The sequence below is a fragment of the Schistocerca cancellata genome, chromosome 3, assembly GCF_023864275.1.
Source record: "Schistocerca cancellata isolate TAMUIC-IGC-003103 chromosome 3, iqSchCanc2.1, whole genome shotgun sequence".
Taxonomy (NCBI): domain Eukaryota; kingdom Metazoa; phylum Arthropoda; class Insecta; order Orthoptera; family Acrididae; genus Schistocerca; species Schistocerca cancellata.
The window spans coordinates 167,896,335-167,913,873 of NC_064628.1; the positions used below are offsets into that span (position 1 = coordinate 167,896,335).

General features: G+C 41.4%; 1 protein-coding gene across 1 annotated transcript in view; it reads right to left on the reverse strand.

Moving 5' to 3' along the window:
- LOC126174793 (venom carboxylesterase-6-like) overlaps window positions 1-17,539 on the reverse strand; it is a 161,902-nt gene that overhangs the window by 113,512 nt on the left and 30,851 nt on the right. Inside the window, exons 2-3 of the mRNA XM_049921163.1 lie at window positions 9,843-9,986; window positions 4,756-4,900 (exon numbers count right to left, since the gene is read on the reverse strand). Coding sequence (XP_049777120.1) covers window positions 4,756-4,900; window positions 9,843-9,986 — 289 coding nt within the window. The remainder of the gene's footprint in view (window positions 1-4,755; window positions 4,901-9,842; window positions 9,987-17,539) is intronic.

Here is a 17,539-nt window from a genome sequence, read left to right on the forward strand (position 1 = left end):
CTGTGAGAATATGCATCCTAAGTACTTGAAACCGTCCACCTGTTCTAACTTTGTTCCTCCTGTTTGGCACTCAATCCGTTTATATTTCTTTCCCACTGACATTACTTTCGGTTTGGAGATGCTAATCTTTATACCATAGTCCTTACATTTCTGATCTAGCTCTGAAATATTAGTTTGCAAACTTTCAATCGAATGTGCCATCACAACTAAGTCATCCGCATATGCAAGACTGCTTATTTTGTGTTCACATATCTTAATCTCACCCAGCCAGTCTGTTGTTTTCAACATATGATCCATAAATAATATGAACAACAGTGGAGACAGGTTGCAGCCTTGTCTTACCCCTGAAACTACTCTGAATCATGAACTCAATTTACCGTCAACTCTAACTGCTGCCTGACTATCCATGTAAAGACCTTTAATTGCTTGCAAAAGTTTGCCTCCTGTTCCATTATCTTGTAGAACAGACAATAACTTCCTCCTAGGAACCCGGTCATATGCCTTTTCTAGATCTATAAAGCATAGATACAATTCCCTGTTCCACTCATAACACTTCTCCATTATTTGCCGTAAGCTAAGTTCTGGTCCTGACAACCTCTAAGAGGCCTAAACCCACACTGATTTTCATCCAATTGGTCCTCAACTAATACTCGCACTTTCCTTTCAACAATACCCGAGAAGATTTTACCCACAACGCTGATTAAAGAGATACCTCCGTAGTTGTTTAAAGATTGGTGTGATTACTGCTTTTGTCCAGTCTGATGGAACCTGTCCCGACTCCCAGGCCATTTCAATTATCCTGTGTAGCCATTTAAGACATGACATTCCACTGTATTTGATGAGTTCCGACTTAATTTCATCCACCCCAGCCGCTTTATTGCACTGAAATCTATTGACCATTTTTTCCACTTCCTCAAATGTGATCCTATTTCCATCATCATTACTATCCCATTTTATCTCGAAATCTGAATCATTACTAATCGCATTTTCACCTACATTGAGCAACTCTTCAAAATACTCCCTCCATCTGCCCAAGGCATCCACAGGATTCACCAGCAGTTTTCCTGACCTGTCCAAAATACTTGTCATTTCCTTCTTACCTCCCTTTCGAAGACTGCTAATTACACTCCAGAATGGTTTTCCAGCAGCTTGACCCATAGTCTCCAACCTGTTTCCAAAGTCTTCCCACGATTTCTTCTTGGATGCTGCAATTATCTGTTTGGCTTTGTTTCTTTCTTCAACATAACTTTCTCTGTCTACCTGGGTTCTGGTATGTAGCCATTTTTGATACGCCTTCTTTTTCCTTTTACAGGCTGCCTTGACTGTATCATTCCACCAAGCTGTTTGCTTCATCCTACTTTTACACACTACTGTTCCAAGACATTCTTTAGCCACTTCTAGTACTGTGTCCCTGTACCTTGTCCATTCCTTTTCCAATGACTGTAATTGGCTACATTCAACTAACTGGTACCTTTCTGAGATCGCTGTTATGTACTTGTGCCTGATTTCCTTATCCTGAAGTTTCTCCATTCTTATCCTCCTACATATGGACCTGACCTCCTGCACTTTCGGCCTCACAATCCCAATTTCACTGTAGATTAAATAATGATCAGTGTCTTCAAAGAATCCCCTGAGTACACGTGTGTCCCTCACAGCCTTCCTGAATTCCTGATCTGTTATTATATAGTCAATAACAGATCTGGTTCCCCTGCCTTCCCAAGTATAGCGGTGAATGTTCTTATGTTTAAAAAAGGAGTTTGTGATTACTAAGCCCATACTGGCACAGAAATCCAAGAGTTGTTTCCCATTCCTGTTGGCCTCCATATCCTCTCCAAATTTACCCATAACCTTTTCATACCCTTCTGTTCGATTTCCAATCCTGGCATTAAAATCACCCATGAGCAGAACACTGTCCTTGTCCTTTACTCTAACAACTACATCACTGAGTGCCTCATAAAAACTATCCATCTTATCTTGATCTGTCCCTTCGCAAAGCGAATATACTGACACAATCCTAATTTTCTTGCTAGACACTGTCAAATCTATCCACATCAGTCGTTCGTTTACATACCTTATTGCAACTACGCTGGGTTCCATTTCTTTCCTGATGTAAAGCCCTACACCCCATTGTGCTATTCCTGCTTTGACTCCTGACAGGTAGACCTTGTATTCTCCCACTTCCTCTTCTTTCTCACCCCTTACCCGAATGTCACTAACAGCTAAAACGTCCAGCCCCATCTTACTTGCAGCCTCTGCCAGCTCTACCTTCTTCCCAGAGTAGCCCCCATTGATATTAATAGCTCCCCATCTCATTACCATTTGTTTGCCAAGTCGTATCTTAGGAGTCCCTGGTTTGTCAGTTAGAGGTGGGACTCCGTCACCTCCAAAGGTCCGAGGCATTTTGCTCTGATTGTTGCCAGTATCATATTTAAAGTACCAGGGAAGCAGGTTGCTAGCCTTACTTGCGCCGAGTCCCATTGGGTTTTACCCCTAACGGCTGAGGGACTAACCGGTGGATTTGGTAGTCTTTGCCGTATGAGCACAAAGGTGACCACGACTCAGAATATGTCCGAGATGCCCAGCCTTGTTCCAAAGTAACTGGTATCCCGACTGTCGGGACCACTTACTTGGCCACTCATACGTTGCCCGTGGTTCATGAACTAGGACATGACTACAGGAACCTACACCATATATTTCCATATATTTTCAAATACAGAATGTGGTATTGACTTAATTTTAATGAAAAATGCTTTACTCCGATTACTTACACGTAACAATAAAGTACAATAAGCTGGAAAGTATTCAATTTCATATTGACTGATAATGCTAAAACTACTGAATCACTGAACTCAGCTGATACCAGATGAAGCATCATTGATGGTTGTCTAAGCAAAGATGACAATCAACAACTAAATTACATAGACTTCTGGTGGCGATTATGACGTGAAGCATTCTTCCTCTCACGCGCTAGCCCATCTCGAAATGGACGAACCTACATACCATTACTGTGTTAACGATATTCCAATCAAATCATCATCATCATCATCATTTAAGACTGATTATGCCTTTCAGCGTTCAGTCTGGAGCATAGCCCCCCTTATACAGTTCCTCCATGATCCCCTATTCAATGCTAACATTGGTGCCTCTTCTGATGTTAAACCTATTACTTCAAAATCATTCTTAACCGAATCCAGGTACCTTCTCCTCGGTCTACCCCGACTCCTCCTACCCTCTACTGCTGAATCCATGAGTCTCTTGGGTAACCTTGCTTCTCCCATGCGTGTAACATGACTCCACCATCTAAGCCTGTTCGCCCTGACTGCTACATCTATAGAGTTCATTCCCAGTTTTTCTTTGATTTCCTCATTGTGGACACCCTCCTGCCATTGTTCCCATCTACTAGTACCTGCAATCATCCTAGCTACTTTCATATCTGTAACCTCAACATTGTTGATAAGGTAACCTGAGTCCACCCAGCTTTCGCTCCCATACAACAAAGTTGGTCGAAAGATTGAACGGTGCACAGATAACTTAGTCTTGGTACTGACTTCCTTCTTGCAGAAGAGAGTAGATCGTAGCTGAGCGCTCACTGCATTAGCTTTGCTACACCTCGCTTCCAGTTCTTTCACTATGTAGCCATGTTCCAATCAAAAGGAATTAAAAATCTAAGGACGTCGTAATGAACACTATCAGCACACCGACAACGTATAATTCAAATATAATATCATTCGTAAGAATGTCACATCCACTACGTGTAATATTATTTCGATCCAGGCATGGTTATCAACGGATTTGGTATGTTTAATTTAAGAAGTGGCCGTATGTCCTTCTTGTCGCCATTCCGTTATCCCCAGCGGCAGAATATGTGTACCACAACTGACCTTGTATAGTGTTATTGATATGAAAGTGAGCGAAACTTTTAAAAATTATTGTCAATCGTGTAGTTAAGGCGGGCCTTTGGTGCCAACCCGGTATTCACCCAGTTGGATGTGGGATACCGCTGAAAATCACATCCATACTGGCCGGCGCGCGGCCGCCCGGATTCGATCCGGGGCCAACGGCGACCGTACCTCCCTGTCCCGGAAGCGACGCATTAACACACCTGGCTATCAGGCCTATTAGTTACAAAATTACAGAAACCACAATAGCTATGCTTTGGCAGTACAGCTCATAGGAATACTGAAGGGTAGATCCTGAGGCAGTTTACAGTCTTATTGTGCAAGGCGCTGTGCGCTAGCTTGCTGTACATAGAGGTGGTCCAGACTTGGGTTGAACCTGATTGCGTATTAACGTCCATGGGCTGGTACACTGGTCAACCTAAATGTGGCTTTTAGATGGTTTCTCACGATTGTTTATGCAAATGCTGGACTGATCCCCAACTTCTGCATCAGACAATACGCCGCACCAACGGTTAAAATAAGATTACACACAGAATACAGTTTACACTATTCGCAGACAGATGGGGCACACTACTTCCCTCCCTTCTGTTACCTTGGCGACTCTGGCACCAAGAAGGGCATCCGGCTACAAAGATTAAAAAATAAAATTTGCGGAATTCTGTAAAAGCGGACCCCATACTCAACGTGATAAATTCTTGGGGGGTGGGAGGGGGGGGGGGGAGGAGAAGGCGAAGAAGGCTCCGAAGCAATATAGCTAGCGGCGTAGGGTATCGTTAACAAGTCTCACTTAAATATCAGCATAAAAAATGATTTACGCAAACCTTTTTTGCGGGGGTTGTCTTTTGAAACTACTTACCCAGTGGGCCGAGTCGGTAATTAATAGCAACCATCACAACATCGTGGTCCAGAATAAAATTGGGTTCAACCCAGTTGGCGCCTCCTGAGATCCAGCCGCCTCCGTGGATCCAGAACATCACTGGCAGCTGCTTGCTTGGATTCACCTGAAAACACAGATAATGCTAATACTGAATTTTCTATCAGAGTCATTACGACGATACAGTGGTATGTTGATACGAAAACAGGCATAAAATGTATCTGAAACTTTTGTGTCCTGAAGCTCTTACGTCGGATTGTACTAACGTATAGCCCATTTTGCCTAATTTGCTTTATTTTTCGGGGACTTACGAAATACGCGTGCATCAGTCAACGAAAAAGAATCACTTAGACCTCCATCACTGTTACATCGCAAAGAATTGTCACATCAAGTGTCATGAAGAAATGAAGACTCCCTTGTTATTGGTCGAAATATAGAGGCTCCTAAGAGACGTTTCGCTCAACAAAATTTAATTCTCAGATTCAAAAATCGGGTTGATCGAGACTACCGTTTCATGATGACATCGCAAGCTGAAGATGAAGAGAAGTATATGAGGATATGGAACGGGTAATTCAGTATCGTAAAGGGAGATGAAAATGCAATAGTCATCGTGGCCTGGAATACGCTTTTAAGGGAAGGAGCAGAAGAAAGAGTTACGGGAGAATATGGGCTTGGTAGTTGAATGAGAGAAAAGAAAGACTAATTGAATTCTGAAATAAATTTCAGCTAGTAACAGTGAAAACTCTGCTTAAGAGGAGGAGATATACTTGGAAAAAGCCGGAAGATACGACAAGATTTCAGTTACGTTACATGATAGTCAGGCAGAGATTCCGAAATCAGATACAGGATTGTAAGGCCTACACGGAGTAGAAATAACTTGGACCACAATTTAGTTGTAAAAAAGAGTAGAATGAAGTTTAAGAGACAATGCGCAAGGGAGTGGCTTACGGAAGTACTGTGGAATACAGACAGACGCCTCAAGTTCTCTACACTTTAGCTACTGCGGTGAAGAATAACTCAGCAGGCAGTTCAGCTGAACAGAAACGGACATTTCTAAAAAGGACTATGACAGAAGTTGGAAAGAGAAACATAGGTACATCGAAGGTCATTGCGAAGAACCCACGGGTAAACGGAGAAATACTTCTGCGATCGATGAAAGAAGCAAGTACAAAAATGACCACGAAAAGTGTGAAGATACCGAAAAAGAAATGATTGTCGGAAGGAATGACTCAGCATATAGAAAGGTCAAAGCAACCTTCCGTGAAATTAATTGCAGAGGTGGTAACATTATGGGTGGAATGGGAATTCCGCGGTTAAGCGCAGACGATAGAGGAGATAGGTGGAGGGAGTACATTAAAGGGCTGCGTTTGGGTGAAGTCTTGTCTGATAAAGTGACAGAAGAAGAAGAACTAGTCGATATAGAAGCAATAGGGGATCGAATATCACAACCAGAATTTAGAAGAGCTTTGGCAGCTTTCTAATCAAATAAATTGTAAGTGACAGACAACATCCCATCTGAGTTTTCTAAAATTACTGTAGGAAGTGACAACAAAACGACTACTCACATTGATGTGTACAGTGCATGAGTCTGGAGGCACACCGTTTGACTTTCGGAAAAATATATTCCACACAATTCCGAAGGCTGCAAGAGCTGACAGGTGCGAGAATTATCGCAAAATCAACTTAGTAGATCAAACATCCAAGTTTCTGACGAGAATGGTACACATAATAATGGAAAAGAGAATTGAGGAGATGTTGGGCTCGAGTATGGGAAACGTTACGTATGATAATAGAAACAAGACCGAAGAAAAATCAAAATACCTTCATAGGATTTGTGGACCGGGAAAAAGTGTCAGACAATATCAAATGGTGCAAGATGTTTAAAATCCTGAGAAAAATACCCTTAAGTTATAGGGAAGACGGGTTATATAAAATATGAACATGTACCAAGAGGGAACCATAAGAGTGGAAGATCAAGAATGGATTAAAAAGAGCGTAAGACCGACAGGGATGTAGTCTTCCCGCCCCCCCCCCCCCCCCCGCTTCTTTTCAACCTAGACATCGAAGAATAATTGATGGAAATTAAAGAAACGTTGGAGAGTGAAATTCATATTGAAGGTAAAAGGATATCAATGATACACTACTGGCCATTAAAATTGCTACAACACGAAGATGACGTGCTGCAGAAGCGAAATTTAGCAGACAGGAAGAAGATGCTGTGATATGCAAATGATTAGCTTTTCAGAGCATTCACACAAGATTGCCGCCGGTGGCGACACCTAAAACGTGCTGACACGAGGAAAGTTTCTAACCGATTTCTCATACACAAACAGCAGTTGACCGGCGTTGCCTGGTGAAACGTTGTTGTGATGCCTCGTGTAAGGAGAAGAAATGCGTACCATCACGCTTCCGACTTTGATAAAGGTCGGATTGTAGCCTATCACGATTGCAGTTTATTGTTACGCGACATTGCTGCTCGCGTTGGTCGAGATCAAATTACTGTTAGCAGAAAATGGAATCGGTGGGTTCACCAGGGTAATACGGAACGCCGTGCTGGATCCCAACGGCCTCGTATCACTAGCAGTCGAGATGACAGGCATCTTATGCTCATGGCTGTAACGGTTCGTGCAGCCACGTGTCGATCCCTGAGTCAACAGATGGGGACGTTTGCAAGAGAAAAACCTTCTGCACGAACAGTTCGATGACGTTTGGAGCAGCATGGCTGTGGTTACCCTTGACGCTGCATCACAGACAAGAACGCCTGCGATGGTGTACTCAACGACGAACCAGGGTGCATGAATGGCAAAACGTCATTTTTTTTCTGATGAATCCAGGTTGTGTTTACAGCATCATGATGGTCGCATCCGTGTTTGGCGACATTGCGGTGAACGTACCTTGGTAGCGCGTATTCGTCATCGCCATACTGGCGTATCACCCGGCGTGATGGTATGAGGTGCCACTGGTTACACGTCTCGGTCACATCTTGATTACAATTACGGCACTTTGAACAGTGGACGTTACATTTCAGATGTGTTGTGACCCGTGGCTCTACCCTTCACTCGATCCTTGCAAAACCCTACATTTCAGCAAGATAATGTACGACCGCATGTTGCAGGTCCTGTACGGGCCTTTCTGGATACAGAAAATGTTCGAGTGCTGCCCTGGCCAGCACATTCTCCAGATCTCTCACCAATTGAAAGCGTCAGGTCAATGGTGGCCGAGCAACTGGCTCGCCAAATACGCCAATTACTACTCTTGATGAACTGTGGTAACGTGTTGAAGCTGCATGGGCAGCTGTACCTGTACACACCATCCAAGCTCCGTTTGACTCAATGCCCAGGCGTATGAAGGCCGTTATTACGGCCAGAGGTGGTTGTTTTGGAAACTGATTTCTCAGGATTTCTGCACCCAAATCGCGTGAAAATGTAATCACAAGTCAGTTCTAGTATAATATATCTGTCCAATGAATAATCGTTATCATCTGCATTTCTTCTTGATGTAGCAATTTTAATGGCCAGTAGTGTACAATTCGCTGATGACATTGCTGTTCTCAGTGAAAGTGAAGGAGAATTACAGAATGTACTGAATGGAATGAAGAATATAATGTGTACTGAATATGAATTGAGAGTAAAACTAAGACGAAAGTTATGGGATGCTGCCGAAATGAGAACAGCAAGAAACATAAATCAGATTGATGGTCACAAAGTAGATTAAGTCAAGGAATTGTACTACCTAGGCAGCAAAATAAACCATGACGGTTGGATCAAGGAGAATATCAAAAGCAGATTACAGTGGAAAAATCGTATTCCTGATAAAGAGAAACAAACTAGTATCAGACATAGAATTTAATTTAGGAAGAAATTGGTGGCAATGTACGTTTGGAGCACAGCGTGGTATGGAATGTGAAAAAACAGGAAAGAAGAGAATCGAAGCATTTGAAATGTGGTGCTGCAGAGGAATGTAGAAACTAAAGTGGACTGATACGTTAAGGGATGAGGAGTTTCTCCGGAAAATCGGCGAGGAAAGGAATTTATGGAAAACACTGACAAGAAGAAGGGATAGGATCGTAGGGCAGCTCTTCAGATGTCACGGAATAACTTCCGAGGCACTAGAGAGAGCCGTAAAGGGAAAAGACTGAAGAGGAAGACAGAGATTGTGATACATCCAGCAAAAAATTGAGGACGTAGGTTGCAAGTGCTACTCTGTGATGAAGAGGTTAGTACAGGAGAGTAATTAGAAAGTGCACAGTTCGCAGTTAATTTTACTAAGTCGTTTGTGTGTGATAAACGCTGCATTCGAATTTCTGGTATCATTATAATAAATTGAACGGGCGAAACTACGGAAAACCTTTGTAGAAATAATTCTGAAAATGCTACAATTATCATTTTCATACAATGGGGCTGCGGCTGCAGCTTTATCACAGGAATCGGCCTAGCTACTTCTGTTTTAAAATAAAATTCGTCCATTTTAGTAATGCAAATAGCCGAGCAAACAGTTTCGTTTATTTTATTATGTAATGGATTATAATAATAAACCAGGAGTTCTAAAAATAATCACTCCTTTGTCAAGTAAAACGCCTGAGTAACTGCAAGGAGAAGCTTATATCGAAAAGTTCATGATCCATCCGGCTTAAAATATGAAACGAGCGAACAATTTAAGGTCATTCAAATAGATGGTATCTAAATAAAGATTATATCCCGTACCCTCTCTTTGCTCCAATTAAATTCTGTGTGCCTCAAGTAAACAAAAGTTACCAGAACAAATAAATTATTACTTTTCAACACAATCAATAAATTCGGTCACAGAGAGTAATACATTTCTTAAACTCATGTGAACACTTTCAGTGTATTACAAAATCTTTTCAGTTTCATCGATATAGAAAAACTTGCATAAGAAATGATCGAGAAATATCGAGAATAAAAAGACTGGTTAATTTATGCGATTTCTCCAGTTTTTTCCACAAAAAAGGATTAAAGAAAGCAACAAAAGTACTCCACGGTACGATAAATGGTGAATATCAATTTACCCATCGGCTTAACATATGTGGCTGCAGTTAGGAGACACATTACCTCTGGTGTAAAGACATTGAGGTAAAGGCAATCCTCGCTTCCAGCAGGAGGAATTGATGGATCAAACAATGCATTCTGGGTGCACTGTGGTCCTGGCACTGTTGCATCGCGAATATTTATCCAGGAATCCGGAGGCTGAGGATTCTGAAACAAATATTGCAGTACGTACTTTAACAACTATCTCAATCCCACACTTGCTTTAGGTGCCTTATAGCAACAGCTGCTACTCTATTACAAAATTTTAGCTGCCTTCTGTAAGCCCTGAGTATGATTTTGCATGTACATGAGAAGATTGTAGCAATACAACATTAATACCGTGGGTGTATTAATTGAATGATAGATGACAGACGTTGATTTTAGTTCAGTTCTCTGTAACCAACCTTAACTTGGATATTTGTTCTCAACCCATGTCAGTCCTACTGTAAAGATACGTAACATTCTGAACTGCAGACTCATTCACATGGTAACGTTTACGAAATGTTGAGAATCAGACAGAAACAGAAATAAGACTATGGCAACCAATTCCGTGGCTTTACCAACATTCTTCAGTTTGGCATAGGAATGTTCGATTATAGAAGAAAAAACATCGGTTAGGGAAGTCTTCAGTTTAGTCACCTAGTAACGGTATGAAGTCTCATTAAGTATACTCTCCAATATTAGAGCATAATTTTAGGTTTATTTCTATTTACTGAATAGTGTAGTATAGTGATTCTTAACTCTTTTATAGTCGCCTGTTGTCCAGCTACGTTTCACGTTGGGTGGAGACGTGAAGTATGTGTTGAGCTAAGAACTGCTATTTCTTTCTTAAGAATGGAGTTTAACTCCACGTCGAGTAGAATATCTGAACTAAAAATGTAGTTCCTGGAAATTGAATTCATTGTATTAAATATTCTTCAATTTACATTACCAGACGAAACGTGTACTATCGAACATTTTCTGACTTAGCTAGACCTTCGATAATAATGGGCAGACAAGCCATCTGGCTAGTTGGCAATCCACTTAATGCGAGCGCCACGGAGCAGTCTTTCATTCATAACTCAGACTCTGGCGGGACTGTCAAGTGCCTGGATAGTCAGTCAGCAGTCAGCGGTTCGTGGCTCCGCGAGGGAGAAGACTGCTGCGTCTTTGGTACGGCGCTGACTCCCGTGGCTGCGTGAGACGCAGACGGAAAGTCACATTGCCCAGCCTGTGATGAGGATTGGCTGGCCCTGGCCACTTAACTACAGCTGTCCGGAGTTGACTATAGAGAAGATGCACCACTGCCGCGTTCCTACATGTTGATGACCACTCTGGCTACTACGGAAGCTTTCAGGAAGTTTGTGTCTGACAAGGAAACACCACCAACTTGACATCATATTCGGTGGGGAAAGAAGGACACTACTAAGATATCACCCCCAGAAATCGATCCTGCGCGGGAATTTTGACAGTAATTCTGATAGTACGCTGTTATAACCTTCTGAACGTAGAGCCTTTACACAGGCGCCAGTTGGCTGTCAAAAGCTCCGACCTACTGTAGACGTTTAACATCCGAATGCGAAGTACCCGTTTGATGCCCGAATGCAAAATACAGTCTAAGAAAGTGGTAAGAGTTTCGTGTTCATGATTTCGGCGAACCAACAAGCGAAATTGCTTAGTTCACTGTGTTATAGTGTGCGCTTTCAAGGCAGTAGATGGCGTCAGAGATCCCTTTGCTTTAAACAACTTCATGTTGCGATTCATAAATGCAGTGTAATTTAATGAAATGAGTATGTGTGTCATTAAGCTAGTAGTGTAGTTATATTTAATTAATAACATCGCTGTTATTGGTTTTCCTTTGTTTTGAAAATATGACAAGTTAAAATGATGGAGTTGCGTTATTCTTCAACATAACTGAGATGATTAATTTGTAAATCGAAAAACATTAACTACATTTCATAACAGACTGATGCGCCAAATAAACTGGTATAGGCGTTCATATTCAAATACAGAGATAAATAAGCAGACAAGTGACGACGTTGCGGTCGGCAACGCCCTTATAAGGCAACAAGTGTCTGGCGCAGTTGTTAGAACGGTTACTGCTGCTACGATAGCAGGTTAACAATATTTCAGTGAGTTTGAACGTGGATTATAGTCAGCGCACGTGCGATGTGACACAGCATTTGCAAGGTAACGATAAAGTGGGCATGTTCCCGTGCGACCATTTCACGAGTGTACCGTGAATATCAGGAACCCGGAAAACATTAAATCTCCGATATCGCTGTGGCAGGAAAAAGACCCTGGAAGAACGGAACCAACGACGATTGAAGAAGTGCAACCCTTCCGCAAATTGCTGCAGATTACAATGATGGGCCATCAAATAATACACTACTGGCCATTAAAATTGCTACACCAAGAAGAAATGCAGATGATAAGCGGGTATTCATTGGGCAAAAATATTATACTAGAACTGACATGTGATTACATTTTCACGCGATTTGAGTGCACAGATCCTGAGAAATCAGTACCCAGAACAACCACTTCTGGCCCTAATAACGGCCTTGATAGGCCTGGGCATTGAGTCAGACAGAGCTTGGATGGCATGTACAGGTACAGCTGCCCATGCAGCTTCAACACGATACCACAGTTCATCAAGAGTAGTAATTGGCTTATTGTGACAAGCCAGTTGCTCGGCCACCACTGACCAGACGTTTTCAATTGGTGAGAGATCTAATGAATGTGGTGGCCAGGGCAGCGGTCGAACAATTTCTGTATCCAGAAAGGCCCGTACAGGACCTGCAACATGCGGTCTTGCATTATCTTGCTGAAATGTAGGGTTTCGCTGGGATCGAACGAAGGGTAGAGCCACGGGTCGTAACACATCTGAAATGTAACGTCCACTGTTCAAAGTGCCGTCATTGTGAACAAGAGGTGACTAAGACGTGTAAACAATGGCAGTCCATACGATCACGCCAGTATGGCGATGACGAATACGCGCTACCAAGGTGCGTTCATCGCGATGTCGCCAAACACGGATGCGACCATCATGATGCTGTAAACAGAACCTGGATTCATCCAGAAAAATGACGTTTTGCCATTCGTGCACCCAGGTTCGTCGTTGAGTACACCATCGCAGGCGCTCCTGTCTGTGATGCAGCGTCAAGGGTAACCGCAGCCACGGTCTCCGATTTTGTAACGCCGGAAATGCATATCCTCCTATTTCCATCTATTGTACTATAATTTTTTTTCCTTGTTTTGTTACCTCAAGATATGACATTTCTGTCTCTTTATATATTGTAATTGTTTTACTGTATATATATATATATATAAATATATATATATATATATATATATATATATATATGCATTGATGTCGATGTATAATTGGTTGTTTTGTAAATATTATTTGTATTTTTACGCTGGGTCTTGCCTGGGGAAAACTATGCTATTGAACGGATACGTCGATAGGTCGTGTGGAGAACCAGAGTGTTTAGGATCTTGGGTAGTGTTAACTCTGACGCGTGGAGCGCGGGCTGGGCAGAGAGGGTCTGGCTGGAGTAGCGAGTGGAGCAGGTGTGTTGTGTGACGCTCCCGCGAGTGGCCGCGCTTTCGGGGTTTGGCAGCATGTAATTGCGCTCGACTTGCGATGATAGTTTCTGACATGGTGTCGCGGACGGGAAGCATTAGCTGGCGCACATCAAGAGCCAGTTTCGCCTGGTGACCGTGTCGAGAAAAAGGCGCGCCAACATCCAGCTTCTGCAACAGCGACGGCCGACAATGAGTGACTGTCGCCACCTCCTCGATCGACGGCTTCAAACCTTCAATCAACCAACAAGGAAGACTGGGAGCACGTAAAGTTTTAGAACTGTATGGCAGACCTCAGCTTTTCAAACTGTACAATTTTCGTAACTATAATGACAGCAACTTAGTATGAACATTTGTTGCTCATTGTCCCAATTGCATTACCAAGCAGAGTCCCTTCCTTTTCCGAAATGAACCCGAGTGTCGTTGAAATTCAAACGCCAGCATTAAAGTAATATAGCTAATTCGTTTCCACTGCTTTAATTTCAAAGTTCAGTTAAGGCATTGTAGTGGGACGCGAAATTGAAGCGTCACCCATCCACCAGTGTCAGCCCAGTTTGCAGGTGAATATAAGTTTAATTTAGTTTTGTTTATGTATTTTTGTAATATTTTTGTAATAGTTGTGAATTATCTAAAAGTTTTGTATTTTTCTTATCTTTCATGTACGGAGAGGACGGCGCAACGAACGGAGACAGCATCTTCCCGGCCGCGACCAGAGAGAAAATTGCTGGCCACTACACGTTGCGGGTCGACAGCCAAAGAGCAACAGAAGATCCTGGAACCAAGTTGTTGCGTCGTGCTTCTAAAAATTGAAAAGGAATGTTTTTTGTAATCTTTTTGTACAACAATGACGTCATAGAGAGCTTTATCTTATTGAAAATGTCAGTCCTAGTTTGTTAAGCCTCAGGTTCAGAACGTCTGTATGTAGGAAGTTAATAAACTGGTGGATGCTATTAAAGTCGAAATACGTGTTCTGAGGATTTATTTATGAAGAATTATGTGAACTGATTAATAATATATTTGACAAGATTATTGAATTTTGACAGCGTTCATCGCAACTTTGAATCTCAAAAGTTTATTCAATGTGTGATTCTAATATCGATTAAATCAAGATAACGTGTGTCAATATAATTTCTGAGGAGAAACAAACGACATCTAAAATTGGAAAAAGTTCACGAAAACCAATTGACCCAAGTGACGTAATTCTTTGCATACGACTCAACTGATGTTTTACAGTTTCGTTCAAGAACCATTCTGTGACAATTTAAAAAGAATATAAATCATTTTGAAATGGTTTGTAACTGACGTAGGTGACGAAGTCTGCACATGGTCATATGTCGAAAGAAAATCATTTATAAGAAACTTACGTCGTTACACTACACCGTGGCGACCTTATAAACAGGACTTGTGTGCAACTAAGGCACACAGGTACGAAGCAAAACATCAAGAGTCCTTCGGAAGTCAACGCGAGTTTTCGTGGAGCCTTCACCAGCCAGCGGCGACTTCGCGGGTGTGGGCATCTGACGGAGCGCAGCCAAGCAGTACGGTCACGCAGTTATTCCACGAGAAGACGCATCTGTTGGGCAGCAGCTGAACGCTGCAAACCCCGACAACCTTTTTTCTCCCTAAACAAACAGGCCCAGTACGTCACCTGGAGGGCGTTCCTCCGGCTGGTATTAGAGGTGTTGCTGAGGGCTTCGACTGTCTACGGCGGTGCCGGGCGTGGTTGCAGCCAGTGACATCTCCGGGATTTCGACTCAGCGTCCTGCCGGTTGCGGAAGCGGGGTCGCAGCATCTCAGCGGCTGCATCGACGGCTGTTACTTCTGCAGCACACTGCAGCACACTGATCACCGAGAACTACAAATTACAATATTAGTGTACGGTGAGTCTGTTTCAAGTTGGAAGTGGAGTGTTGTACTAAGGGAGTGTGCTTTTACGGGATTGTTGATTACAAGTCTGCGTGTGTAACTAGTTAATATCTTACAATAATGTCGGGAAGTGAAATGTCAGACGAAGAGCAGTCTATGTCCGATAGGAGCATGAGATCCCTTTTTAGGGCGATCGCTAAATTAAAACAGTCTAACGGGGATTTTTTAGCTGAATTAAAACGGTCTAACGAAGAATCTGCTGCTACATTAAAAGAGGAATTAAAACAGTCTAACGAAGAATCTATTATTAGATTAAAACAGTCTAACGAGGAATCTACTGCCAGATTAAAAGAAGAATTAAAACAGTCTAACGAAGAATCTATTATTAGATTAAAACAGTCTAACGAGGAATCTACTGCTAGATTAAAGGAGGAACTAAAACAAGAATTAAAACAGTCTAACGAGGAATCTACTGCTAGATTAAAAGGGGAGCTAACAAAATCTACAGACAGGTTACAGGAATATCTTAATGAAACCAGTCGAGAATTAAGTGATAAAATAGAGACTTCTAAAGTTGAAATGCAGGAAAAACTAGTAGGACTTAGTAATAAGATTGCTGATAATTGTAAAAGGTTAGAAGAACATATTCAGGAATCGTGTGAGGAAAAAGCTCGCATGCGAAATGATATTACTGACTTAACCGAGAGACTAGATAATGTCAATATCTTAGTTGTAAATGAAATACAGAAAAACAACGATATTTTACGAGATGAATTTTCTATGCGAACAGAAACTGTTCGTAGAGAATTATTAGAATCTATTAAAGAGGTCTCTACTAAACCTGTAGAGATTTCTTCAATAGATAATGTAGAATTGGAGACATTAACTCATCAAGTAGAAAAAGATCATACTGAAATAGAAAACATGAAATTTTTAATTACTGAAATATGCAGTAACCTTGAGACCTCCAAAGATAATAACATTGACGAAGGTACAGAGCGTTCACATCGTGAACACGGTGATGAATCGATACTAGCTAATCGCGTATCCAATACAGAAATGCGAATACAGGAAATTACTAAACGGTTATCGGAATTAGATAATAATGAAAACATTTCAGGTAGTAGAAGCAGTAAAGTAATCAGAGACAACAGTCGCATCGAGTTTGCTAGCTCGAACGACAACAATACGAATAAAGAAATCACGGCAAGCCAATCCGATGCAACTCCGTCTCTGCAATCTAAACAAAATCCAACTATGTTGTCTCTCGCAGAATGTTGGGATGATATGACGACAAATTCAAATGTAGCAAGTCGATTTCCTGTATTCAAACCAGGAGGCGAACTTCATCCTATAATCTTTATAAAAGCTTTTGAAACATCATTATCTCCTAAATGGAGTAATGAAAAACGGATTCAATTTGCAATAGGACATTTAGAAGCAGAAGCTGCGGAATGGGCAGTACTGCATAGAACTGAATTTAGGGACTGGGAGGATTTTGTCAAGCAGTTTAAACAACATTATTGGTCAAGAGGAAAACAACAACACTTAACTTTAGAGTTGTTAGACCCTCCTCCATATTCTAAACGGTGGGGAGGTTATAGGAATTATTTTGAATGGCATTTAAACCGTGCTAAATTAATTGAAGAACCAATTATTGAAAGTCATTTAATACGAGTCCTAATTAGTAGGTTACTGTATTATGTAAAGGAAAGAATGATAGAAAGAGAATGGTCACAGCCGTGCGAATTATTAGGATATTTAGAACAGTTAGATATACTCAATAGAGAAAGGGAAGACGAGAAATTTAGATTTGTTAGAAATGACAATCGTCGAAATAATAATAATTCAGAACCAAGAAAATTTAACAACAACAATCATAGCCGGTTTTGTTATATAAAACGTCAATCTAAAGATAAAGAGAACCAACAAAATCGTGGTAATAACTCAAAAATGCGGAAATTACACAGTAACGATAATGAGATAAATCATCCTCAAGTAATTAATGAAGGTCAAGTTGTAGGTGATGTTATCATAGAAAGCGGAAAACTAGTAACGTCCTTTAGTACGGGTCAACTAAAGGGAACTGTTGCTCAAGATTATACAAGACCCAATTGCAATTTATCATTAAGCTGCCAAATGGAAGGTGATTGGCAACAAGATTTACTTCAGGAAGACAATCAAATAAGGGAGAATATAACTTATAAACCCGTTATTAAAGGTTATATTAAAGATACCGAAGTAAATATTATAATCGATTCGGGTAGCGAAGTAAGTAATTTATCTAAAGA